Genomic DNA, 27,592 nt, shown 5'->3' with positions numbered 1-27,592 from the left:
ATGTAAGAACCTGCCGAGCTAAGTTTGCCTGAGGGAGAGTGAATGAGGGAATGAATGAACGGTAGAGAAAGGAAAGAGGGACAAGGAAAGAACTTACACACACACACACACACAGAGGTCAGAGTCTATCCATCAGTGTTTGGTGGTGTCTGGGTCCATTAACTTAACTGCTCAACACCTTCAGTGTCACAAAGCTGTCCTTTATGGAGGCATGCTGAGATGGTTTTTTTTTTCCTTACTAGGCGGGTCATTTGCCATGCTTGTATGAGAGAGAGAGAGAGAGAGAGAGAGAGAGAGAGAGAGAGAGAGAGAATACAGCTCAGCCAGCAGACAAGGAGGCTAAAATGGGAGGTGACGGTACAAAAAGGGCCACGTTTTGGGAATCAAACCCATATGCACAAATTAAGTCAGTGTTGGCCAGGTCCCGAGTTATTCTCTTTGGGAATCCCCCCCCCTCCTCCTCCTCTCTCTCGCTCTCTCTCTCTCTCTGTGCCCTTGTACTCACACACAGTTTAAGTTTTCTGCTGGTTGCCAGGTTGGGCTGGGAAAGTTGCGAAGGAACAACCGAGTCATTGGAGGATTGACTAAGCAACATTTCATAACTGCGAGGCCTGTTATTTCCGTCAATGCTCAACCCACGAATGTCTTCAAGTCTCCACCTCTCCAGAGACACGCCAGGCTTTATAAATCTTTGGTTTTCTGCAGTCGTTGGAAAATGGTTATAATTGAAGTCCAGAGAGAGTTGGCATGGGGATGCTTTTAGGCCATTAAGTTAATTGGCCAGTTTATTATTTATTCATAACACTGTGTAGTGCTTTATGGCCTTTAAGAGTATTCATTATGATGTCTTGTATAAATCCAGGTATATTAAGTTATCTTATTTAATATGTGGACCTCTTTCAGTGTATTTGTTTTTACACAAGTTAAGTGCTGAAAGTTGTCAAAGTGTTCGCCCTTTTAAAAGCTTTATTCCGACCACTTAATGCTGAATTTGGCAAATAACTGTAATATTATTTTCCGGGCTCATTTTGCAGCGCAGATTTGTGTCACTGTGGCCGTCCTTTAGGTCCTGTTATTTTTTTCCTTTTGCCATCTTCTAGTAAATTAAACCATACAGAGGCCAAGGTGTTTTGTTTTTGGTTTCACCTTTCACTATCCCTGTTGGTACCGTGCCATCTCTGCAATTTGACACCGATCTGGCATTACTGAAATCTCACCTTGTGCATTTCTCAACTTTCACTCGTGTCTGAGGATACACACACTTATTTGTCTGGCTGATCCCGGGGGAGTGCCAGGCCAGCCGTACAAGCCGCCTTGTGTGTTTTGGTCATAGACCTCCATTCATTCTCAATTGACTGCTGATATTATTACAGAGGCTCAGCAGGATCGTGTTTCGACTGGCGAGTGTCGGGGTGTGTGTGTGTGTGTGTGTGCACGCGCGCACAGGGTGTGGAGTGTGTGTGTGCGTGTGTCTGCACAGGGTGTGGAGTGTGTGTGTGTGCGGGCCCAGTTAATGCCACTGATATCTGTGTGTGTGTGTGTGTGTGTATGTCTGCACAGGGTGTGGAGTGTGTGTGTGTGCAGGCGCAGTTAATGCCACTGATATCTGTGTGTGTGTGTGTGTGTGTGTGTGTGTGAGCGTGTGCAGAGTTATTAATGCAGCTGATATCTAATCTGTGTTTTCCTGCCCAGGGTTGACAAGGACAGGAGTGGAGTGATATCAGACACAGAGCTTCAGCAGGCCTTATCGAACGGTACGTACCTATCTTCCTCTCTCTGTATGCCTACCTCTCCTTTTCTTTCTCCATGTCTCTCTCTTTTCTGCTCTCTCACTCTCGCTCTAACACTCTCTTTTTTTCCTTTTTTTTTTTTTACTCTTTTGGTTGCTTTACCACTGACCTTGTCTACCATCTTTGTGTCTTCTTTTTCTGTTTTGGCCCTCTGTTCCTTCTCCCTATTGGTTTCTCTTCTCTCCCTCTTACACACACACTCTCTCTCTCTCTCTCTCTCTCTCTCTCTCTCTCTCTCTCTCTCTCTCTCTCTCTCTCTCTCTCTCTCTCTCTCTCTCATACTCCTTCTCTATTTCTTTCAGTAGCTTGATTACAAAATGGATTGGGTTTTTATTTTTGTCCCAGAATGGCAGAGAAAACCAGAAGGAGCGTAATCGTATTTTTGCCCCCGTAAGTCAAGTCGATGAAAAGTTGATTAAGGTAGCTTCAGAGAGAATGCTGCCTGCTGTCTGTGTGAAGCAGGATGTGGGATTCGTTGTCGCTGTCGTCCGGCAGCCAATTCAACACTGCGACGTCCAGTTACGTCTGGATCTAGCCCGGTTTACTTAAAGGGTATCGGTGGGGGTTGTGGGCATTGCAGTAGTGGGTAACAGCGTGAAATTCGACCGTCCCCTCGATGAGATAAGAAAGTTGAAATGCCGCATTGATTAATGGGACGCATTCTTTAGAGCGTGGTTTACCAACCCTATTCATTGCAGTACATTTGGAGTTTGTCTTCACATCAAAATGTGATTTGTTCCCCAATCAATTTCATGGACGAATTGCTCTCAGAAATTCAGGCTCCACTCAAAAGACTTTTGGGCAGATATCCAGAGACCCATTTTTCTGTACACTCGGAGGGTAACGAGAAGTGTTGAAAGCGGCAGCAAAAGAAGCTGTCAGTCTACCCTGTCGCTCTGGCTCAGCATACTGATTAGCCTGTGTGTATGCCTGAGAGAATAAGCCTTTTTGTTCATTTCAACGTGGCGTTTGTGCGTGTGCGTGTGTGTGTGTGTGTGTGTGTGTGTGTGTTTTTGTACATCATGGTACGCCTCTTTGCGCATGAATATGTGTGTGTGTGTGTGTGTGTGCACGTACTGTGTTGGTGTTGCTGGTGCAGCCTCCTCCAGTTCATTAGCCCTATCTGTGATGTGAACCGTGGCCAATGAAGCTGAGCACCAGCTGTGTGCTGTCCCGTGGTTTGCCGGCCAGCCAAAGCCACCAACCAACGCTGTTGTCTGAATGCTCTCTACCAACCCTCCCGCTGTGCTCTTGCAGACACAAGATGGCCAAAAAAGACGTGCACAACATCCAGGGCCGTGTGTTGGCAAGAATTTGGTTATATGACTCATGTCACGATACAAGTGTCATGATTCAGTATATTGTAATAAACACTGGTCAGCCAAAACATTAAAACCACCTGCCTAATTTTGGGTAGATCTTCCTCTTGCCGCCAAAACAGTTCTGACTTGTCAAGGCATGGACTCCATAAGACCTCTGAAGGTGTCCTCTGGTATCTGGCACCGAGACATAAGCAGCAGATTCTTTAAGTCCTGTAAGTTGCCAGGTGAAGCCTCCGTGGATTGGACTTGTTTTTCCAGCACATCCCAAAGATGCTCGATCGGATTGAGATCTGGAGAATTTGGAGGCCAAGGCAACATCTTGAACTTTATTCATGTTCCTCAAACCATTCCTGAACAATGTGTGCAGTATGGTTGGGTACATTATCCTGCTGAAAGAGGCCACTGCCATCAGGGAATACCATTGCTATGAAGGGGTGTACTTGGTCTGCAACAACATTTAGGTAGGTGGTATGTGTCTAACATCCACATTAACGCCAGGACCCAAGGTTTCCCAGCAGACCATTGCCCAGAGCATCACACTGCCTCCACTGGCTTGCCTTCTTCCCATAGTGCATCCTGGTGCCATCTCTTCCCCAAGTAAATGACACACACACACCCAGACATCCACATGAAGTAAAAGAGAATGTGATTCATCAGACCAGCCCGCCTTCTTCCATTGCTCCATGGTCCAGATCTGACGCTCCCGTGCCCATTGTAGGAGCTTTTGACAGTGGACACAGTGGTCATTATGGGCACTCTGACCGGTCTGTGGCTACACAGCCCAATATGCAGCAAGCCGTGGTGTCAGATGTCATAAAGCACCTCAATTTGCATCAAAGCAGGGTAATCGGATAGCTAGTGTGGCGCTAGCAGTGCCTGCTTCTGTGGGTTCTGTGCAGCCCTGTCCCAATACAGCACCCGCCTCCTGCTGTCCGGAGATGTAAACCGCATAAGGAAGTAATCTCTTCCTGTGTAATCCGAATCCATGCAGCGTTTTTGAAAATTGATACAATATTGTGAGAGACAATATCGCGATGCTCAAGTGTATTGAGATTTTGCTACACCCCTATCATCCATCAAGCCAGCGCCGTCCTTTTTGACCTCATCCCCCATCGTCATCCCTCACTACTTGTCTCAGCCTGTTTATTCGTCACCATTTTCCCTCTTATTCTGTTTGAAAACCTCTGGATTTATCTCTGTCTTCTCCTTCCCTATCTGGTTCCCTCTCGCTCTTTATCAGTCTGTGCCCTTTCCTGTCCTCCTCTCCTCTTCTCTCCTTCTCCAAGAGCATGAGTAGAGAGCACTGAAGACCTGGAGGTGGAGACTTGCTGTGTGTGTGTGGGTGCGTTGCATGCATGTGTGGAGGGCCCGGGCCCTACCTACTTTTGAATAGCCATCCATTATCCAAGCCACTTATCCCAATCGGGGTCACGGGATGCTGGAGCCTATCCCAGCAGTCGTTGGGCGGCAGGCAGGTAGACACCCTGGACAGGCTGCCAGTCCATCCCAGGGCCGACACATTCACACCTAGGGACAGTTTAGTGTGACCAGTTCACCTGACCTACATGTTTTTGGACTGTGGGAGGAAACCGGAGCACCCAGAGGAAACCCACGTAGACATGGGGAGAACTTGCAAGCTCCACACAGGATGACCCGGGATGAGCCCCAAGGTTGGACAACCCTGGGGTTCGGACCCAGGACCTTCTTGCTGTGAGGTGACAGTGCTAACCACTGTGCCACCGTGCCGCCCCTTTTGAACATCAAACATGTAAAAAAATTCAAATCCATCGGTAGCCACATATATCATACACTGCTCCCCTGTTTGCCCCCCCCCCACAGCTTATCAGAAAGAAAATAAATTCTGTTATCCAAAAATGTATTGGCTAACTGTGTTATGTGACGTTCACACACCAACGCTGCTCCCTTCATACAGGTAATGTTAAAATGATACTGATATCAAAATCTGAAAATTGCTATTGATAGGCTATGTTCCGAGTTGGAATTTGACCACGGAGAAATTCAGTGGCCAAAACAGCATGTCTGCAGCCACTCGAGAGAGAGATCTGTGATTGACTGTATATGGTGTCCAATGACAAATCGTGCCGGTGGATATGTAGAACCAGTCAATTTGCATATAGAGTGTGTCCGTAGCGAGACACTATAAAACCATGGAGAAGCCGTTCCTTCACCCCCTCCTGCTAGCTACTTGGCTCAAATTTGTGCTATTTTGCTGAGACTTTATTATCGATCTTGCTACGATATATTGCTGTCTATCTAGCTATCCATCTATCTATCTATCTATCTATCTATCTATCTATCTATCTATCTATCTATCTATCTATCTATCTATCTATCTATCTATCTATCTATCTATCTATCTATCTATCTATCTATCTATCTATCTATCTATCTATCTATCTATCTATCTATCTATCTATCTAACAGTTATTTGTATCACCGAATCCTCCTCCTCGAAACTGTAATCCTTGCAGAGGATCTCCCTCTCGCTCTCGCTATGCGACATTTTTTGTAAATAACAAGTGACGAGCGGTACCGAGCCCCACCCACCCAGGAAGACAGTAGCCAATAGCTTTGAATTCATACAACCACACCTATTTTCAGTTATGATTCAAACTCCCAATGTTAAAAAATGTGTTCAGAAAGGGCGTGTCAGTCTGTCTTTAAACTGCCCCATCATTCTTTGGTAATCTAGTTAGCTTTTACCGAATAATGAAACGCCGAAAAAGAACAGATTTTTTTTGGGGCAGTGCAACAAAAGTTGGAAAGGGGACTGCTGTCACTCCAGTCAACCATGAGGAGTCTTCCTGTGACAAAAGCTGTATTGCCAGAGGTGCACAAGCTGTTGAAGCTGATCTACACCACCCCTCTGTCAACAGCCAGTGCTGAGAGGTCTTTCTCATCCCTCTGTTATTTAAAAGCGTCTGAGATCAACAATGTCTCAAAAAAGACTAAATAGTTTGATGCTTGCCCCCCCCCCCGTGCCCCCCACACACTCACACACACACATACACATACACACACATTTTTTGGCAACAGTGGATGTTTTGGGGATTGCCAGGGACTTCATGCAGCACAACAACAGATGGAGACTGTTCATCAGCAATATTCAAAGAGCGGAGGAGAGTCTGACGTTTCTTTTTAAATTCGGTACGATAGGACTTATTCTTTAGTCTCTTAATAATATGTTAGTTGTAATATCGTAACGATTGTAAAAGTGGCTCGGAGGCAGGTTGGTTCAAAGTTGGGGAGCAGGGGTGTGTGTGTGTTTTGAAGTTGTTTACACTCTTCTTTCTCCCCAGATATTCTCTTTTCCACCTGTCTCTCCATTTTTTTTTGTCTCGTCATTGAGAGTAAGATCATTAACAGGGACTATTTTTGCAGATTGCCAGTTCTGTTTGACCTCTGTCCTTCTCTTCCCTTTCCTGCTGCTATTTTCATCTCCCCAGCACTGCAAACTTCCTTTCTAGCATGTTATTTATGCTAATCTGATACTACAATCACATTGCCCTAAAACAAATGGAAAATTAGTCCACGGGGGTGGTGATATTCATTCATACTTAGTTGTATTTGTACCGTACTGTTTCCTATACATCCATCCATGCATCCATTATCCAAGCCACTTATCCTGCTCTCAGGGTCGCGGGATGCTGGAGCCTATCCCAGCAGTCATTGGGCGGTAGGCGGGGAGACACCCTGGACAGGCAGCTGCCAGGCCATCGCAGGGCTCACACACACACATTCACACGTAGGGACAATTTAGTATGGCCGAGTCACCTGATACATGTCTTTGGACTGTGGGAGGAAACCGGAGCACCCAGCAGACAGCCACACAGACATGTGAAGAACATGCAAACTCCACACAGAGGACGACCCGGGACATCCCCCAAGGTTGGACAACCCTGGGGCTCGAACCCAGGACCTTCTTGCTGTGAGGTGACCGCGCTAACTAACCACTGCGCCACCATGCTGCCCATTTCCTATACAGTGTTGTCATTTTCAGCGTTTCCTTTTTTCAACCAAGTTATACGTATTTTACATAATAGTGGCGTTGACCTCCTGATGTCAGTGACACTTGTTTCCTGGAAATTCTTTGAATAAATGAGGTTGCATTAGGAACAATTGAAATGATATTCTCCCACCAGCAGATTTTAAAAAGGAAAAAAAAAATGAAGCGCAAGATTTTAGATTTAAACCGACACTATTTCTGATGTTTGACTCATGTTGTAGGACAGGACACAGCAGGCACCAAGCTGGTGTTGGTGCCTGCTGTGTCCTGTCCTCTCTCTCACCATGTCTGTTGGTCCCCTTTCACTTCCTCTCTCGCCCGTGCTCTCATTAATCTTCTTTTTTCTTCATTTGTCCTCCCACTCTGTCCCTTTCCCTCTCAGTTTGTCCGCTCGCCTATCTTCCTCATACCCTCCATTCTTTATTTTCATTATTTATCCTCCCTCGTCTCCCTCACCTTCCCGTCTCTCCGGTGTGACGACGCCCCGTTGCCGGATGAGAAACTGACTGGCTCGGTGCAGCAGGCTTTGTGTGTCCCTTTGCATGTGCCTTTCAGGTTCGCCGCTTTCCATAAATATGTAAGATTTTAATTATTTGTTTAGGCTGCCTCACTGTCGGCTGCCATCGTACTGCATAGTCGTCACCCCCCACCCCCGACCCCCTGCACACAGCCTTATGCTCTTGGAGTTATTCATTGCAGTGTGTAGGGGCAGTAATAGTCATTAGAATAGCTGAGAGGAAAAGAGCACATGCTTACTTTGCAGACTGCGAAGTTGGCTGAATGGCTGTGCACAAGGAGCTAGTCCAAACAACCCTTACCCCCACAGTGCTACATCCGCAGTGTTTTTATGGTAAAACAAATACACGGAAAAGGATTGAATGAGGCAATGGCCGTAAGCAGTGCTTCTTCTTTTTTTTTCATTTCCCCCCCCCCCTTTCTCCCCAATTGTATCCGGCCAATTACCCCACTCTTCCGAGCTGTCCCAGTTGCTGCTCCACCCCCTCTGCCGATCCACGGAGGGCTCCAGAGCAGACTACCGTATGTCTCCTCCGATACACGTGGAGTCGCCAGCTGCTTCTTTTCACCTGACAGTGAGTAGTTTCGCCAGGGAGACGTAGCGCATGGGAGGATCACACTATTCCCCCCAGTTCTCCCTCCCCCTCGAACAGGCGTCCCGACCGACCAGAGGAGGCGCTAGTGCAGTGACCAGGACACATACCCACATCCGGCTTCCCACCCACAGACACAGCTAATTGTGTCTGTAGGGATGCCCAACCAAGCTGGAGGTAACATTGGGATTCGAACCGGTGATCCCCGTGTTGGTAGGCGACGGAATAGACTGCCACGCCACCCTTGCATTGCTTCTTCTTTTTTTTTCTTTTTTTTTTGTTATAAATTTATTTCTGATTTTTCCCTTTTTCTCCCAATTTAGTGGCCAATCGATCCCTATTCTAGTTCAAACACCCACCCTCGTACTGCATGCGTTCGCCAACTGCATCTCTCCGGCCGGCAGTCTCGAAGGAGACGCCTCCCCACTTTCGTGACAAGGCGAATCCAGGCCGAACCACTGCCTTTTCCGACACACACAGACGCATTCATGTGACGAACACAAGCCGACTCTGCCCCCCTCCCGAAGACAGTGCTGCCAATTATTGCTGCTTCATCGAGTCTGGCCATAGTCGGATCTGACGAGACCGGGGCGCGAACCCTGGTCCCCAGTGGGCACCTGCATCGACACAAAGCCGATGCTTAGACCGCTACACCACCGCGGACGCATTGCTTCTTTTTAACGAGAGCACCGAGTCTTACTTTATCCTCTCGTGCTGCTCATTTTGTCAAATTTCAATCCTGCCCGTGTCTGAGGCCGACTAGAGGAGCGGTTATTTTCTGGGGCTGGCGTGCTTTTTGCTCCCCCTCGGTTAGACACAATCATTTTAAGTCAACGGTCTGTGCAAAGTGTAAGGGAGGAGGACTTGTCATGTCTTTGATTAAGTCAGTTCTCTGTGCATGGCCCACTGGTCTGCATCATAGGAGTCAATGTTGTGTTTGAGAATTCATTCATGCATCCTCCATCCATACCTGTTTAATCCAGTCCAGGATCTCAGGGGCTGGAGCCTATCCCAGACACCCTGGACAGGGGGTTAGTCCATCGCAGGACACTCACACTTATTCCCACACCGATTATACTTTTAGGCAATGTAGAGTCTCCAACTCACCTACTCAGCTTACATGCATGTCTTGGGACCGTGGGAAGACATAGGAGTTCCCAGAGGAAAGCTACATGAACCCTGGGAGAACATGCAAACTGCACATAGGAAGGCTGGGATTGGAAACAGGACCCTTTTGGCCTTGAAGCAACAGTGCTAACCACTAAGCCCCCATGTCATCCCTTTGATACATCATGGAACCCGACAGACATATTTTACAAGGTGTTGATGATTTGGCACATACCCAGTGTTACGAAGCTTTTCCTGCTCATGGAAGGAAGTCATGGCTGTAAATTACATTAGCGAAAAGCTTGTGAAACTTGAAAGATACGGTTTCAGCAGCATACCAGGGGTAGATTTAGAGTGATCATGATGATGTTGTGGACAATGATGATGATTTTTACCCGGCTCTCCTGCCTGAGTTTTATCAAGTCCATTTTATGGTTGGTTTGAAATGTCAAGGTCAAACCATTAGCTTGGTGCTGTGCGCGCGCATGCGTGTGTGTGTGTGTGTGTGTGTGTGTGTGTGTGTGTCTGTGTCTGTGTCTGTGTGTATACATACTGAAATGTGAGACTGCCTGATTGAGGTTTATGTTTGTGTTAGAAAGTGTGTGCATTCTATATGCTTGAAAGCTTGTTTATGACTTGGGTAATTGCAAGTGCAGCGTGTGTGTGAGTGTGTGTGTGTGTGCGCGTGCGTGCGTGTGTGCATTTCTTAAATGTGTGACTGAGTGTGTGTGACCACAGGGGTCTCACTGGGCTCCACCAGTGGGCTGGTGCTGGTACCGCAGTCAGTCACCCTGTTTTTCCACATGCCTGCCTCCCCCGTTCACCTCCTTGGCTCCATCATTCTTTCCTTTCCCCAGCCCTCCTTCTCTCCCTCTGCCTCACCACTGGCAGAGAGAGAGCCCAGTGTGTGCTGCACAGAGGGTGCCTTGTCCCATTTGGTCATCAGACACACACACACACACACACACACACACACACACACACACACACACACACACACACACACACACACACACACACACACACTGGCCACCTCGTTATGGGCAACCACAGTCTGCCTGACATACATTGATGACCTCACACCTAGCTGCTGGTGTGAAGAGGTGTGTGTGTGTGTGTGTGTGTGTGTGTGTGTGTGAAGGATAGAGAAAGTAGTGGAAAAGAAAGAAGCGGTGTAGAGGGGGTCGTTGTGGCTGGAGAGCTGGCTAACCATCCTCTCCTGTTTTCTCCACCTTCCTTTGGCTATTTTACTAACACCTTTGCTGCTGGACCTGTATTTATAAACCTCCTAGGATCCGACTTCTGATCTGGGATCACAAGAAATACCACAAACTGCTGCTGTTATGCAAAAATAGTAATGTTTTCAAATAACTATATCTGTTTGTCTATCTTTCAGTCTGTTTTTTTTTTTTTTTTAGGCCTATTAAGGCCTACCTAACATAGTTGGTGTAAAAGCTGATGTTGTCCTCTATGTCCAAAGCGAGGTCCATGACCTTGGGGAACATGTAACCCATTTGAGTGCCACTGCTTACTTTCAGAAGTGCATTAAAGGCTGACTTCAAGGAGAGCTGAGGTTTGCATCAAGCTTCAGGGGGGAAAATAATTCACATTATTCATAAATATGCTATGACTTGGTCTCACAAACACTCGTACGAAGCCTTGAGGAAGCGTAGGCCGGCGCATCAATTCCTAAACACTATGAATATAGATTCTGGCCCCGATCCATGACTCCGGTCACAGGCCCAGACAGCCACACCCATATCCCCGTATAACGCTGAAAAAATCTGGCCCTGGTGTCCCAAAAGGATTGCAGACCTCATCCAATACCCAAACTTATTTTTTTTATACCATTAGGCCTATGAGTTGAACAAACATTTGATTTGGAGTGTTTTTTCTCTGCTCAAGAAGAAAACTAATTCCTGCTCGTCTGGTACATTACTATCACCTCACTCCACATTTCAGAAAGTTACGTCTTCTAAATTGCAGCCTTGCCTTATGGTTGATGTGGTTTAAAATGTTCAAAGTGAGCAAAGAACAAATTCCTGGGTTCATCCATCCATTATCCAAACCGCTTATCCTGCTCTCAGGGTCGCGGGGATGCTGGAGCCTATCCCAGCAGTCACTGGGCGGCAGGCAGGGAGACACCCTGGACAGGCCGCCAGTCCATCACAGGTTAAGATAAAGACATGAAGGCTGTATTTCCCTAATATTGCAGTAAAATCATTTCGTTAGAACCTGCCTGGGTTCAGCTCAGTAGAAACATGGCTCATATTATGACAGAGAGGTGTTAAAGGGGTCTGCGGGGGCATTAGCAGAGGAGGAGCTCAGGTCAGTGACAACAGGCTGCCTGTACCTCCATCAAGTTACTGCTGCAAAACTACACCGCAGACCCCTCTACTTGATTCTGATTTTCCTCTGTATTGTGTCCCCCCCCCCCCTCCTTTTTTTCTGTCTCTCTTACGCGCAAATAAAGCTGAGTGGTGAGTCAGCAGGGTTTCCAAGTCTCCCTGTAAATCCTTGTGACTTTCAGAGCAGGTAATGCATCCTGTAAAGTCGAACCCGGCAAACTTAAATAATATCTGAGCTCAAAGCTCACAGAGATAAAAACAACAAAGTCACCGCTTTTTTTTTTCCAGGCCAGTTTTTTTTTTTAAAACTCTACCCTCAGCTGATTTGTTAATTAATTCCTGTTCTACTACTAGGATGCTGGAATATTCCTTTTTTTTTTTTTTTTTTTTTTGCTTCTTACATTGTGTCTTCAGTGTTGATGGCTTTAGTGAAAATGGCTCCACTAACCTTTAACCCCAAACTCAAATACAATTGTCCACACAGAACCTCACTAGTTTGAGAGACACAAAAGACCAAACACAATGGCAGGAAGCGTTGGGAAAGAAACCAGCATTTCAAATCTTCCATGAATTCCATTCATGTCTTAGCAGATAGAAAACAAAGATGGTGTCTGAAAGTTGTTGTACATTTAATTTGTACTTAAGTGACAGTAACATAATGACTGTCATAACAACACAGCTGTTGTGATAACATAATGACTGTTGTAACATGACTGTCATGATAACATAATGACTGTCAGCATAATGACGGTCGTAACATAATGACTGTCATAACAAATAACAACAGCTGTTGTGATAACATAATGACTGTCGTAACATAATGAACGTCGTAACATAATGACTGTCGTGATAACATAATGACTGTCATGATAACATAATTACTGTCATGATAACATAATTACTGTCATAACATAATGGCTGTCGTAACTTAATGGCTGTCACGATAACATAATGACCGTCATAACATAATGGCCGTCATAACATAATGACTTTCATGATAACATAATTACTGTCATAACATAATGGCTGTCTTAACTTAATGGCTGTCACGATAACATAATGACTGTCATGATAACATAATGACTGTCATAACTTAATGGCTGTCGTAACTTAATGGCTGTCACGATAACATAATGACTGTCATGATAACATAATGACTGTCGTAACTTAATGGCTGTCACGATAACATAATGACTGTCATGATAACATAATGACTGTCATAACATAATGGCTGTCGTAACTTAATGGCTGTCACGATAACATAATGACTGTCGTGATAACATAATGGCAGTTACCGTCTGCGTTTCCCCATTGCATTTATGTTTTTCACTTTTGGCTATTTTCAAATGATCCTCACTTCAGGATGGAGTCTGAACCCACCAGTGGAGCCAAATAGTCCATCACTGTTATGTTTTAACCAAACTAATATCCTTTCTTACAGGCACATGGACTCCTTTCAACCCGGTGACAGTCCGATCCATCATCTGTGAGTAGCTGCTGACTTCCACACTCCTTCACATTTAACTTGCCCTCTCCCAATTCCCACCAGCCGCTGTTTGTTTTTTCCGCTCCGTGGTAACGTATGCATATAACTTATTTAGCAATCGGGTTTATTTCAGACTCTGGTAGCTCCCCGTTAAGTGGAAACCGACTGCTCTCAATAAAAGGAAAAAGAACATTTGGTGTGAAATGGGAGCGCTTGTCTCAAAAGGCAGCTCTCGTTTTCTGTAGACTGTGAGACATATTGATCCATCTACAATCTAGAGACAGCTGCTTCGAACTGCTCCTGGTATGCTTTAAAGTGTTGTGGCTCGGCTGCTGCCTGTACGTTGAGTAAATTCACAAATTTAATGAGCCTACCAGTCTGTCTTTTTAGCATTTTGCATGACTGAATTCATTCCCCCTGTGGAACCACTTGGTGTGTCACATGTTTATAGGTTCACTTATGAAGCACCTCTAAATCCTGACAGGTTGTCAGCCATAACAATTTTCTTTTTCAAGCCACATCGAATCGTCAAATATATCTCCATGGGTCTTGTATGTACTTACGTGGTGTCTCGTGGCACTAGTCAAATAAATCCCTTGAATCCCATCACCTCCTCCTCTCAGTTTTCTGTACAGGGTAAATTCCATTGTTTGATGATCGGCTGCACTAAGCATATCTTCTGGTAACGCTCTGATAATTGGGAGATAATTGGATTGGACCACGGTGGGATGATCAGGCAGTTTCTCACCAATCGTAACAACCCAGTGTTATCAAGTGTAGTCAAGTGAGAGCAATCGCATGCTCCTCACTTCAATATACTGTTAGCCCTCTTAAAGCGGATATGCTATTTCACATCGGCTCTCATCCAGTAGGATTACACCCAAGTGCGTGATAAGTGCAGCACTTCTATCGTACAATCAAGTGTTGTGTGTTTGTGCGTGCGTGCATGTTTGTATGCTTGCCTGTGTGTGTCCAGGTGTTAAAGAGTAGGGCGAGTGAACAATATGAAAAGTCTCAACAGATACATGTCCTCGTATCTTGATCCCCCCCCCCCTTTTCCCCCCGATTGTATCCGGCAAATTACCCTACTCTTCCGGTCGCTGCTCCATCCCCTCTGTCAATCCCTGGAGGGCTGCAGACTACCACATGTCTCCTCTGATACACGTGGAATCGCCAGCCGCTTCTTTTCACCTGACAGTGAGGAGTTTCACCAGGGCAACGTAGTGCATGGGAGGATCACACTATCCCCCCCCCCCACCGACCAGAGGAGGCGCTAGTGCAGCAATCAGGACACATACCCACATGCGGCTTCCCACCCATAGATGCAGTCAATTGTGTCCGTAGGACGCCCGACCAAGCCGGATGTAACACGGGGATTCGATCCCGCGATCCTCGTGTTGGTAGGCAATGGAATAGACCGCCACACTACCCCGGACGCCCCTCATATCTTGATCTTAATCCCAGCCCTGTTTGTCTCCCTCTGTCGCAGCCATGTTCGACCGGGAGAACAAAGGGGGGGTGAACTTCAACGAGTTCGCCGGCGTGTGGAAGTATATCACAGACTGGCAGAACATCTTCAGGACCTACGACAGGGACAACTCTGGCTTCATCGACAAGAACGAGCTCAAACAGGCGCTGACTGGGTTCGGTGAGCAGCAAAGTATGCTTTGATATTTAAATCGGATCACAGTGGTGAAGGGGCTAATCTAAATGGATTCCTGGGACTGTCTTTTTCTCTGGGTCAGAGGTCAGGTGTATTATTTCCTGTAGTGTATCTCAATAGAGCAGCATGCCGCGAGTGTCCGCCGCTGTCGGTTGCAGTGAGAACCATTTCTGAATTTTTTTGATCTGCAACTTTTCTCCAGTGTGAATGACGGCATGCTGACTTAGGCTGTTGGAGAAATACCTTCAAGGCCTTGGTTGTAATTCAATAAATGGTTTAAACTAAAACAATTGAATGCTTCCATCTCTAAGCATGGCATGCAGCAGTTTTCATCCTATGGTCCCACTAGTTGGTTGGTGGTTATATTAAAGTAATCAGCGGCCACCATTTTACCAACTCTCTAAACAATAACTGATAAGCTGTTAAAATGACTGGTAGCCAACTGAACGCCCTAGTTTCAGCATTTCAACTTGCATTATGCTGTGTCGCACATTCCGACCCGGATATCTGGGAAAAGATTAAGGCAAATCTCTCCGAAACAATGGTTTCAAAGCAGGTATAAAAAGTCTGAAATGCGGATATGAATACGATTATTTCCCATTTTTGAGAAAGTAAGGAATGGTAAAAAAAACCTGGAAAAGTATGGCGTGTTTAACTTGAGCATATGATAGTATGGGGGTCACCTTTTATCCCTGTGGCAAAACATTTTATTAAAGTAGCTGCAGATGAAGAGTTATCTTCAGCTATTCACTGATATCACTGAGTTCATAGTCATGTCAGTCGTATCATACCAGCTGCTCTCGGCATACACCGGAGTGAAATCAGTAAAAATGTTGAGAAATTGATATGGCGGGTTGGTAGAATATTTTTAATGGAAAATGTGTAGAGGCCCACTGAGAAGTGAAGATATGCTGATGGTCTCTTTTCCCATCCAGGATATCGCCTGTCAGACCAGTTCTATGGCACGCTGATAGAGAAGTTTGACCGCCAGAGGAAGGGACAGGTGGCCTTTGATGACTTCATCCAGTGTTGTATTGTACTACAGGTTAGGGATGCACACGGACTCTACACACACTCAGGGTCTGTTTATTAATGTGGAAATCAGTGTGTCACCAAGGACCTTAATGTGAACTCCACACGAAACCCGATGCACTGATTTGGCAGTCATAGGATTTGCAAGCTAATTTTCCGATGAAGCAATCAATAAAACCATCATATAGGTATGATGATGTCCGCAATGTCGCATCCATCCTTTTATTTTCCCAATGTGAGCTGAATAGCAATATCACTGCCAATGTCACTCTATCAATAGCCCTGTCAATATCAGTATCAATATTGCTGCACTATCTGTCACCATCAATATCATTGTTCTTGGAAATACAGTAGGCTGACTTCCAAGATGGTTGCACTTGTCAAAATTTTGCACCTCGAGAAGCACCTCAGTTTCTTGTCTTTACAGGCTGTGGAAAAATGCTGTTTACCCCAAACATGCATCATTTAGTGTTGTTATTTTTTGCTCAACACTTTTTTGCCGATTTTAAAATCTCCCGTCCCTTCTTCCCACAGAGATTGACCGATGTATTCAGGCGATATGACACAGACCAGGACGGCTGGATCCAGGTGTCATATGAACAGTATCTATCCATGGTCTTCAATGTCGTATAGCGCACACGGACCAACACAGAATAGCACAACTGGACACAACTGTGCCAATGCCCCCGGCACCTCCCCAGATGTCCCCCATGGCGGACACTACAAGATTTTTAGACCAGATTTCTAGTCTCTGTTGGTTAGGCTGCCGTGCACAAATTTGTGAAATTGATATACTGAGTCCTGTGGGGTCCCTGGTTTTGTTTCTCCTTTGAGGTGTTCTCTGCTTGGGTTTCATGGTACCCAGTTGACAACACTTGCCCGAGTTAGCTAAGGGGGATGCTTGATTTGTTTAAAAAAAAAAAATCTTGTAGTGTTTATAAGACGACCAGTTGGAACAATGTCAACGTGGAGGGAAGTCTGGGTTGGGATGTATGTGGGATATCACAGACATTACCCTCTTGTCTGTCTTGTCAGTCTGTCTGTTGATGTCCATAGAGTTTGTTTGATGTCTTACTTAATGTTATTACAAAAAGACCTGAGTATCTGTGCTTGAGACAAACTTATGACATTGTGAATATCATTTGGGACACACTGCATGCTTTTCAGGGAAATTCAACCCCATGTTGAAGCATGCGTTCTCTTTTTCTCTTTTCTTTCCCAAGACCTGTTTTGCTCAAAGCCATGTTTACAAAAACTGTGAAAGCAGGCGAGGATCTGCTTTTGAGGTTCACTGACATGCCAGCTTACATGCCATATTTGTATAAACTTATTTTTAACCAGCCAATCTATAATTGTGGAAGCGCATAACTTTAGGTAGTGAGTAAGCATAAGCCTCAAGTTTGGCTTATTTTTTTTGTGCATGATGCCTTAAGAGCTGTAAAAACACAAAAGAGGAATCTCTTTTATTAAAAACAAACAAACAAAACATTTTAAAACCAAGGGTTTTTACTGTGATTATTTTCAGCCACAGAGGATCACGATGCATGTAAAGAAACAAAGAAAGCCAAATGGCTCAATGGTGCCCTCTGCTGAGTTTTCCGAGTACTACACCGGCGCAATGCACCAGTGAGGTACTGCAGAACCCTTTATTCGAGGATTTGTTTCTCAAGGGGCTGGAAAACGTGTCGCACATTCACGACACAGTTTTTTTCAGGAAATTGGTCACGTTTTAACGTTTACATTTTACCGATAGTACTCATTGTCTAATAATGTTGGAAGATTATATTTTTGAAACACGATTGATCACAGGCTGCATCTGGTGAGAATGTTTTAAAATTGGAAGAAGTCCCGGTCTTGGTCTGATGAGGGATGTGTTAAAATTGCTTGGAAGTTTGTTCGACATGTTAGGGAATCATATTTGGACGGCCAGGGCTAGTTCAGTGCAGAGAGAGAGAGGAAGGGGAAAAACTACTGCAATCCCGCAAGAGGCGATGTTTTACGTATAAATACAAGATGTTAAAGTTGACCAGTTCCCTGCGTGTCAAGTTGACTGATGTATTTATTTCTCTGTATAATATTTTGTAATTCTTGAAATGTGTTTAGAAAAAAAGAAAAAAGCAAGAGAGGCGGCAACCGTAAGGCAAAGGTGTGTGGGAGAGTCCCCTGCAGTAACAAGACTCGGACTGTAGATGGCAGCACATCTCTGTCGCTGAGGCACAGTAAAGAGTAGCCCCGTTTGGGACTAGCGCAAACCACTGGGTGGGTGCAATTCGAAATGAACTGGCAAGTTGCGGCACTTCTGACTCGGGTCGGGTATTTTCAGATCTCACCTTTATGTGGCTCGTTCAAGTCTAGCTTCAAATGTGTCAGTATGAACGCTTCTGTTCCTCCTCGTTTCCTTCGACTCCAATCTATGTAAGACCACCGAATACCTTCTCCCCCTTAGTCTTTTATTTTAAATTATTATTTCATCTTGTTTATTTTATAGTTTCTATTTATGAACCACGTGATAATGAACAAGCATGCTCAAGTGAAGGTTTTCCCGGTGTACGGTAAAGAGGCGTAGAAGAACAGTAGCGTCCATATTGACGGATGCGTTTGAAAGTAGACCTGGACAAGCCATCCGTCAGCCAAGCCACTTAGCCCAACCGGAGCCCACTTTGTTTTTTTTAATACTTTATCACACAGAAAAGTGTTCCACGGTTTCAAAAAGGGTTATTAGATTGGTGGTTTTCAGTTGGGGAAACATTTCACAACCCAAGTCAAAGATGCCGCAAAAGGCGCAAAATGAAATTGGAAATTGCCAACGAGTTTCCGAGGTCCTCGCAAACGGTAAAGTAAAGTGGGTTAATTGTGGGCAATGAAATGGATTTCAAAAATACATGTGCTGACAGCAGCTCGGCGAAGACGTCTGACGATTGTCTTCCACTGCGATGCTAAAGAGCCTAGCGGTTCCACGTCGAGCTCATGTGCTTGATTCTTGTAAACAATTTCCACCAACAAAATCCCTCTTCAGTCTCTGTCTCAGCTGCTACTTCAGTACTATTTGAATTATGCTTGATAATACCTCAACCTGCTCATATTTAACTCCCTCCCAGAGTGTGGCAGTCAGCAGCTTGTATTTTGTCCCACCATGATGATGATGATGATGATGATGTTGTCCCACCGGATATGGGGGCCCCGAAGACCTAAAATATCTTGTCAAGTTTTATTGTGAACTAAGTTAAGTATGTACATACAATTAATTTGATTTGTTGGATAACATAAAAAGCGTAAAGGAGATGATGTTATTTTAAAAAAGTAGAGTAAAGTAGTAGAGTATCTAAAACGAGAATATCTTAAGTATTTTGGGACATCAAAATGGTCAAGAGAATAAGGGACATTAGGAAATACCAAGTGTCTTTGTGTGCCATGTAAAAGTGGCAAGGCACGATAGCTGGCTTCATAACATTTTGTTTATTCTTCCTTCCTGCTTTTCACTGAGTATTGTTCATGAAAGTCTTTACTCCGATGTGAGCGAGGTAGAGCTGTGTCATAGCTTGTTTTTGTGCCGTTCTCATTTGGATGTCGCTCCTCTCTGGGATGCCTCTAGCTGCGGGTTGGGATTTGATTACTTGGGGTGACCCTAAACAATGTCAGGTCAGCTGCCTTCTGCAACCTCAAGCCACAGCAACACACACACACCCACAAACACACACACACACACACACTGACTGACTGAACAAGCCAGGGCCCTCACCTCAGCCCAACTGAATTCTAGCCAGACCACCGTCTGTCTGACTCTCTCTCTCTTTCTCCTATCACTTGCTTCTATCTCTTGCTCTGTCTCCCACTGTCAACAAGCCATTCACACAAGGCCACCTACATTCCATTTCCATCCCTCCTACTGCATGCGTAGCATTTAATGTTTTTGGGTTGGTTGCTTTCTAAGTGCTGTGGTCCATATCTGTTCCTGGTGTTCCATACCTCTGTGTCTCTTAACTCTCTCGCTCTGCTTCTGTCTTTGTGTCTCTGTTTCTTTCACTTTCTTTTTCTTTAATCCACTTTTTCTCACCCAGTCTCTGCACCCACTCTTGTCCCTTTTTTACAATCAGGATGTCTGCTAGTCACCCCATCCCTTCTGTCTGTCCATCTCTCTTCTTTTCTTGGTAGCAGCAGGCCAGACTATGGTCTCACTGTGAAGGGGGGTGTCAGTGATTACCACAGCCATAAACCATCCAGGGGTGCCAAATGCATTGAACCAAGAGATGTCAGGGCACCTCCTAGAGGAGCTGACAGCCTTCGATAGAGGCTCAGCCCTGAGTGTGGCTGTTCTCCATGCCAAAGTTGAGAGAATAAGAAATTTGGACATTAGCCATTCTATAAGATACCAGTAATCTCCCTGTCCACAACCATCGCTACCACGATGCTGCTTAGCCAGTATTGCTCAAATTTATGAATCTTTCATCTGTTTTACAGTACCTTGTCTGCCTTCCACTCCTTCCATTTTCTTTACCTCATTCCTTTGTCTCGTCTTCTGCCTCACCTCTCCTCCACCTCCTCCTCCTCATCATTTCTCCATTACTCCCTCTGTCAACTTAAGCCTTAGCTTTGAGTCAGGCACACAGAGCTGTGGCTTTCTACACACCTGCGAAGAGGCCTGCACTTTGTCAACCGCTTAGAATCAGAATCACACCGTGGCTCCTAATACCTCTAAAAATAATCACCTCACACACACACACACACACACATACACACAGATGCATGTCGAATGAACTCCTTCCCTCCGTGGAAATTATGTCTCCAACCTGGATCAACTAGCACTGCCTGTCTGCCTTGTAAAGTGCTCCCTGGCCCCTAGGAGACTTCGGTACAAGCTTACTTTGAATGCTCCAGCACTTCAGAGCTTGCCAAATGAAGGTTGGTGAGCGCCACTGGGTTTTGCCGTTGAACTGAAAACAGTGTGTTGTTTGAGGGTAATTAGCTCATGTTTAATGGGTTCGCATTGAGCAGCCCAAAGGGTTGTTCTGGCAAAGGAGGCTGTTCTGCAATTCCCGCCATGTCCATTATGTGCAGTTAATAGTCCCATTACACATTCATTTATGTAGATTCCCTCCTAGCATTGCTGTAGCGTGATGGCAGGCCTTGATGGTGATTAGCAATCCCTCTATGTTTCGAGATGACATGTAGGAGATTCCAGTTTGGAAAACGTTTTCTCCAAACATAAGGAAGCCATTTTGTTCAAATTAGCGCTAAACATGATCACTCTCCTTGCTCTCATTTTTCAGAGAGTTTGAATACATTTTTTCCCCCATCCTAAAATTAAAACTAATTGCCCCAAGTTTTGAATACGTTTGCACATATTTGGAGTGTTTTGGCATCATATTACTTGTAGGTTTCAGTGGTCAGGTAGAATCTGGATACCTACCAGCCTTGTGGTAAGCCATCTAGGTCACTACGGGGGCACGATTAACTAAAATGTTAATGCCACTTCTTATTAGATGAAATGCACATTTTTATGCACAAGATGAATGAGCATATTATTTTTCATTGTGGCGTTTGCATTTGTCCATTAGTTAAACATGTAAATGAAGGTACTTTCATTATTGTTGTGTAAAGTTGTTTCGATTTGCACCTGAAGAAATCCTTCCGAAAGCCAGAAACAGAACACCTCGTTTTTCTTTTGTGCAGCATCATAATGGGACTGTAATGGAGACTGTTGATATTTTGGCTTGTTGGCTTTCGTCTGAGCATACTTATGATATGGACTCGGTGACCACATGTGTGCTGCCTTTATAAGGATATGCACTCATCTCCAGGCTCAGAATTGATATTGTTTTGTCGAAATGAGTCTTTGGTGGCAAAACCTCAAACAACTGAACTATAATCAAAGTCAAGCTCCCATTCAGTTTAAGTACAGTATCTCCAGGCTTACTGCCATGACCTCAGTGATTAGAGTCGACGCTTCATTCTTTGGGATAGGGTTGTTCGTTCTTGCCATTGGTTATTTTGATTTTAATTGGAGCTTTGTTAACCATGCTGGCACAGATATGTAAAACCCAAAAGGGTGATGTCTCTTTCAATACCGCTATGAGGTAAGTGATGAAATCATCTCTTAATCTGTCTACAAAATATCTTGGTTATCCCCGAAACCCTTTTGTGAAGAAAGCATCTTTCCAAAGATGCTTTTCTTGATTCAGGAATGTTTGGTTTAGGGAGCAGTGTAGATCTGCTTCTCCCATAAACAGCATGACACACTGTTTTTATGGAATTGCTCTGCGTTGACCCATAGCTGTAATCAACGCTCCCAGTCTATGGGTGTTTCTGCTGCTTGCCCTCATTAGAATCATTTTCATTACACACACACACAGAGGGAAAGAGAGAGAGATTTTACGAGTCCCTGCCTCAGAGCCTGTGACATAGTGTTTGTAGGCCTCTTGGGTAATGTTGTAATTACCGCACGAATCCAATGGAAGGGGCTTTAGTTTGAGTGTGTTAGTCTTATATTAATGAGAACATTGTGCTCCCTGCGTATGTATGCATGTGTGTGTGTAAGGGTAAGTGCATATCTGTGCGCATAGTCATGTTGGTGTGCACGTGCATGTGCGTTTGTTCATGTGCTTTTACATTAGTGCACTTGTGTGTTTTGGATATGTGTCTATGTAGTGTCTATGTCTTGGGCCTTGGCTGTTTAAGGCAGAAGATCATTTGTGCGCCTGCCAGCCAGCCAGCCAATGAACCAGCCAGTCATCATACCAACCAGGCAGCGGTCTTCCTCATGCAAGCCACTATCCAAATTGTAGCCCTCGGACTCCAGCTCAACTTGTTGTTTTTTTCATCCTCATCATTTTCCCTTCCTCTCTGACTTTCCAGATGCCATACTTTGTAATTTTGTGGTCTCCTCCAGGAGGGAATTTCTGCGCTGGTTATGATCTGAAAGAGCGGGCCAATCACACAGCCTCCCTCAAATTGGAGCAAGATGTCACCAAGAGTCCCAGTCCAATGGTAAGTGCTGCTCAGACTGTGTGTGTTTGTATGTGTGTGTGTGTGTGTGTGTGTTTGCGTGCATGCATGTGCGAGCACATACATATTGCATCTTTGTGCATATGATTGAGTATGAGATCTATACTTTTAGTCTTATTAGGTCCAAATGTGCCCGGAAAAATATAAAACCTGAAAAAGTGTTCACTTGCAGACTTCATCAAAATGTTCTCGGGGTTGTGAAAATCGATGGTGAGGTGGAGAGGGATAAGGGTAGAGTTTGGGGTTAGGGATGGAGGGGAAGTCAGTGGAATGCCCTGACTAGTGAAGTGTGTGTGTGTGTGTGTGTGTGTGTGTGTGTGTGTGTGTGTGTGTGTGTGTGTGTGTGTGTGTGTGTGTGTGTGTGTGTCAGTCAGAGAAGGTAGTGCTTGTGCAGAAACATTGACACAGTTGCACAATATCAGTTGCCGCAAAGAATGGAGATATATATAGCACAGATAATGCACTGATAAAGTTTTAACAGTAACACTGAAACTTCCAGGGAGTGAAGTATTGTGTTGGAGTGGGTCTTAAGGAATGGATTTTGAATGAAACTGACCCTTGACAACCTCCGCACACTTATCAGTATACATAGAAGATACAGAATTATTTAATTATGTTGAAAAGTTTTATTTTCTAGCTTGGTGAAAGCTGGTATGTGGTTAATTTTACTCTACAACATTCCTTTGAAACATGAACCAGGAGACCTGCAGTTTTGGAATGCTTTAGTTGATCAACCTTATGTAATAAATAATAATATAATAAAAATGGAAAGCATGAAAACATATTTCTTATTCCTGTTCGATTTGACCCTGTGTTCCTCTTTGCTCTGGTAAGGGTTTTATTTTCTACCGTAAATCTTAAAAGTTTAGTTTACCCCCTCTGCCGATCCGGGGAGGGCTGCAGACTACCACATGCCTCCTCCGATACATATGGAGTCGCCAGCCGCTTCTTTTCACCTGACAGCGAGGAGTTTCGCCAGGGGGGCGTAGTTGTGTGGAAGGATCACGCTATTCCCCCCAGTTCCCCCTCCCCCCTGAACAGTTCCCCTGACTGACCAGAGGAGGTGCTAGTGCAGCGACCAGGACACGTACCCACATCCGGCTTCCCACCTGCAGACACGGCCAATCGTGTCTGTAGGGACGCCCGACCAAGCCGGAGGTAACACAGGTGTTCAAACCGCCGATGGAATAGACTGCCATGCCACCCGGACGCCGTACCATTTCCTCTTTTTTCCCCAACTACTGCTTCCGGTGTTACAACTAGACAAATCCCACTTGTGGAGTAAATTTTTTAGCAACTACAGCTGGCGTGAACACTGTTAGTACTTGTGCTTCTCCTACAATTACTAATGGAACTACTTATTGCCTCAATAACTAAAACTACTACTGCATTGTCATTTTCTAGTGCTGCTAATTTTACACACACACACACACACACACACACCACACGCGCACACGCTCAAAACAACACACACAGACTCTATGTCGTTCTCTGTCCTTCTCTTGCTTTGTATATTGTTGTTTTGTCTGTCTCATCTAATTATAACTGTCTGTGAAAGTTTGTTTTTTTTGTTGTTGTATCCAAACATACATCATCTTAGTGCCAGGAAGTCAACGCGGTAGCTATTTTTCAACTCTTGATACACTCAACTCTGTTATCACCCCAGCCTCCTCCTGTTTGTGTGTGAGGAGGGAGTCATAGAGCGATAACACGAGTGACCATGACCTTTTGGCATCATGGCCAGAGTCTGCTGGGCAGCCTTGATAAGTAGAAGAGGAAGCGACCAACAGCCCGCTTTCCACTGCGAGGTCAAACAGGGCTTCCACTGCATAAAATGTCAGTTTTAACAAGTCATTAATAAAACATTCAGTCATGGTTTCCAGTTTATTTGTTAAAATAAATGAAAATGTCATGACAGAGTGGGGAAGTTCCACTTTGATTGTGATTTTGGTGTTAAGTGTCATGCGGTTTCGCTTCACTGAAACAGTGCCGAACAAAGCAGGTCACTCCACCGCTCCTATTAAGAAAATAATGCCTCATGTAGATTCCTGAAAAAAAAATTGATTTGCATGGCAAGCAAGTTGATTTTTCTTATCCCATCCCCTATTTTTTCCTTGCTTTAAGAGAAATAGGGCTTTAAGACTCAATACTCGATAGATGACTTGTTAGGGCGGATATTTTTTGCAGCGTAGTTATTGTTGTCACTTGTTTCTATGTTACACAAGTTCCCTATAAACAGCATTTCCTGTCTTTTTTGGCATCATGTAACCAGCTGGGAGCTGGCCCACAGCTCTGCAGTTTCAAATCAACAAATAGTACTTTAGCTTTTCAGTCATGAGCATTTGAGCTAACTCAGGTTCTGGTAAATCCATATTGGTCTTACAATGTACAATAGGCTAATGTTGGAACATCATAGTGTCTCATATTGCTGGCACTGCCACTGCCATTCTTTGTAATGGCTTAAAATGCAGCTTATAAATACAACTGTTGCTCTATAATTTACTGGCAGTGGTAGATTTGGACTGTAAACATGTAGGGCTTATCATCGTGGGCCTGTAATTTAATAGCAGAGCATCCTGGCAGTGAGTATCTGACCGTGGCTGTCTCTAGGTGAATCTGTCTGTCTGCCTGTCTGTCAGTCAGTGTGTCTGTCTGTCCGCGTTTCCATCTTCCCAGACTTTATGATGGCAAGGGCAAATCCTCTGTGCCCGCCCACTATGTATTGCCAGGCGACATTCCCTATCATGTATATTTTTCTTTTAAATCGTAGATGTGGGGAATGGTGGTGAGAGCCTTACAGACGATGGGAGACGCTGGAAAAATAAATCACAGCATGTTGGCGTGGAGATGTTTGATTCCATGAGCACAACATATGATTATCAACATGTCCCTGGACTCAACTTCTTTCAGTAGGAAACGCTGTCTCAGCCTGTGTCCTGTGTGTCACGTTTGGGATGTAACTCATTTCATGTGCACCTAAAAAAAAAAAAAAAACTTCATAGGATCCAAAGCTGTTCAGGAGGTATAATGGACATTGCTGTGGTTTTGACACCCCAAGCAGTAATGCATTTCCTCCCAGTAACTACTTGCAAGCCTCTCCATTGCCACAAACCTCCATGACTTGTTTGTCAACACATTTGAGTCGTTTCCTTCAGTTTTAAGTTTAAACCACTGTGGGGGTTTTTTTTTAATCTGATACAATCAGAGTTTAGCCTGGTAATTATCATTTTGACTGCAGTTTTATCCACCATTTTTTACACCCTAGTAGCATGCAGTGTAAACAGCGTGTGCCCCCACCCGTAAGCCTGTATTTACTGTAGCTCAAAAGCTGGCTTAGTTCAACACTAAGACTGAGTCTAGTTTTTTTTGTTCTGGTGGGTCTCCACAAGAGAAGAACGCTAGCATGATCCTGCATGACGATGAGTGTGCATCCGAGGGGATAGACTTAATTTCTCCACAGGGTCCTTGGCCAGAGAACAAAACCAGAGAGAACAAAACCAGAGAGAGAGAGAGACTTTGTTAGGTTTTATTTTACCACCATTAAACAACTGAAACGTCTACTTCATTCTCTGGTGACATCAAAAGTAGAAGGGCTCAGTGGAGGGCACAGTTTATTTAAGGAACCCGTTTTGGGGTTTTTGTAGGTTTGCTGAATATTTTTATTTAATGGTTGAATTCTGTAACCGTTTTTAGGGTCGGGCACAGATGGGAATAGCCCGAGGGAATCCCTGGTGGCTTTGGAATCAAAAACCCTCAGTCCCACTGTTTCCTCTGTGATGTGGGCCAATGGCAACCACAAGGAACTGACGGCTTCCTGGCACATGACTGGCCGCCGAACCTGTGGCTTCCTGTCTGGGGCCCCTCCGTCCCACCTAGGAGGAAATGAAAAGGAGGAGACACTGACATCACGGGATTCTGTTATTCTTGTAAAACGACTGTTTCGGAGAAATTCTTTTTTTTCTTTCTTTTTTTAGCAACGCGAACAAGGAAAAAGAGAACCATCCACATTCCCTTTTTCTATTTTGTTTTTTTATAACCAAAGTAACATCGCGGTACATTCATACTAAGAATCCACGTTGTAAAAGGAAGCCGAAGTTAAAGGTACAGTCCTTCATTTAAATGTAATCGAAAAGTTAACTCCCACTTCCAAAATACAAAATACAGGATTGGAGCCTGTTATCACTGCCAAATTGATTGACAGTTTGCTTAACAGAGGGGCTAACAATAAAATTTTTAAAAAAAAATCAAATCCAAGTTTCTAAATGTTTTCAGATACTGTAAATGTTTGAATGCTTGTAAACATTGAAGTAAAACGGGTCCGTATTTTCAATTATGATTGGTTTAGAAAGACACAAATTGCTTATTTTCTATCTGTAAACTCAAACTCCTCAGTTCTGTAAGTAGAGGTGCCTCAGTTTTATATGGTCAGATAAACCATAGATTGGCCTTTAACTCATTCTGAAATGTTTCTTTCTTTTTTTTTTAATTGAGAAATATACAAGCAAAGTGTGTATGTTGGTTATGAATAGTTTTAGGTTTTCCTCGTGAAAACATTGCGGCCACCTACCTAAGCAGAGATTCTCGTTTTTTTCCTCGCCAAGACGAATGTTGATGCAGAATTCCTAGAGCACATGTGCTAGACCCCAAGAGCACATTCCTGCTATGTCCATGTCTCCTCCTTTTCTTCTCTACCCGGTTGAAGTCCT

The 27,592-nt window shown here is 44.5% G+C and overlaps 1 protein-coding gene across 2 annotated transcripts in view; it reads left to right on the top strand.

Annotated features, from left to right (window-relative positions):
* Positions 1-17,378, top strand: part of pdcd6 (programmed cell death 6) — a 19,739-nt gene extending 2,361 nt beyond the window's left edge. The window contains exons 2-6 of one of the 2 annotated variants that reach the window (XM_056299495.1): positions 1,693-1,754; positions 13,145-13,189; positions 14,679-14,837; positions 15,788-15,897; positions 16,419-17,378. In XM_056299495.1, the coding sequence (XP_056155470.1) occupies positions 1,693-1,754; positions 13,145-13,189; positions 14,679-14,837; positions 15,788-15,897; positions 16,419-16,517 (475 nt within the window). In that variant the 3' untranslated portion in view covers positions 16,518-17,378. Of the gene's footprint in view, positions 1-1,692; positions 1,755-13,144; positions 13,190-14,678; positions 14,850-15,787; positions 15,898-16,418 lie in introns of both variants that reach the window. The other variant, XM_056299494.1, reaches the window with a different exon arrangement.
* The last annotated feature ends 10,214 nt before the right edge of the window (positions 17,379-27,592 follow it).

The sequence above is a fragment of the Lampris incognitus genome, chromosome 19 (genome assembly GCF_029633865.1).
Source record: "Lampris incognitus isolate fLamInc1 chromosome 19, fLamInc1.hap2, whole genome shotgun sequence".
Taxonomy (NCBI): domain Eukaryota; kingdom Metazoa; phylum Chordata; class Actinopteri; order Lampriformes; family Lampridae; genus Lampris; species Lampris incognitus.
This window is presented reverse-complemented; position numbering and strand designations above follow the sequence as displayed.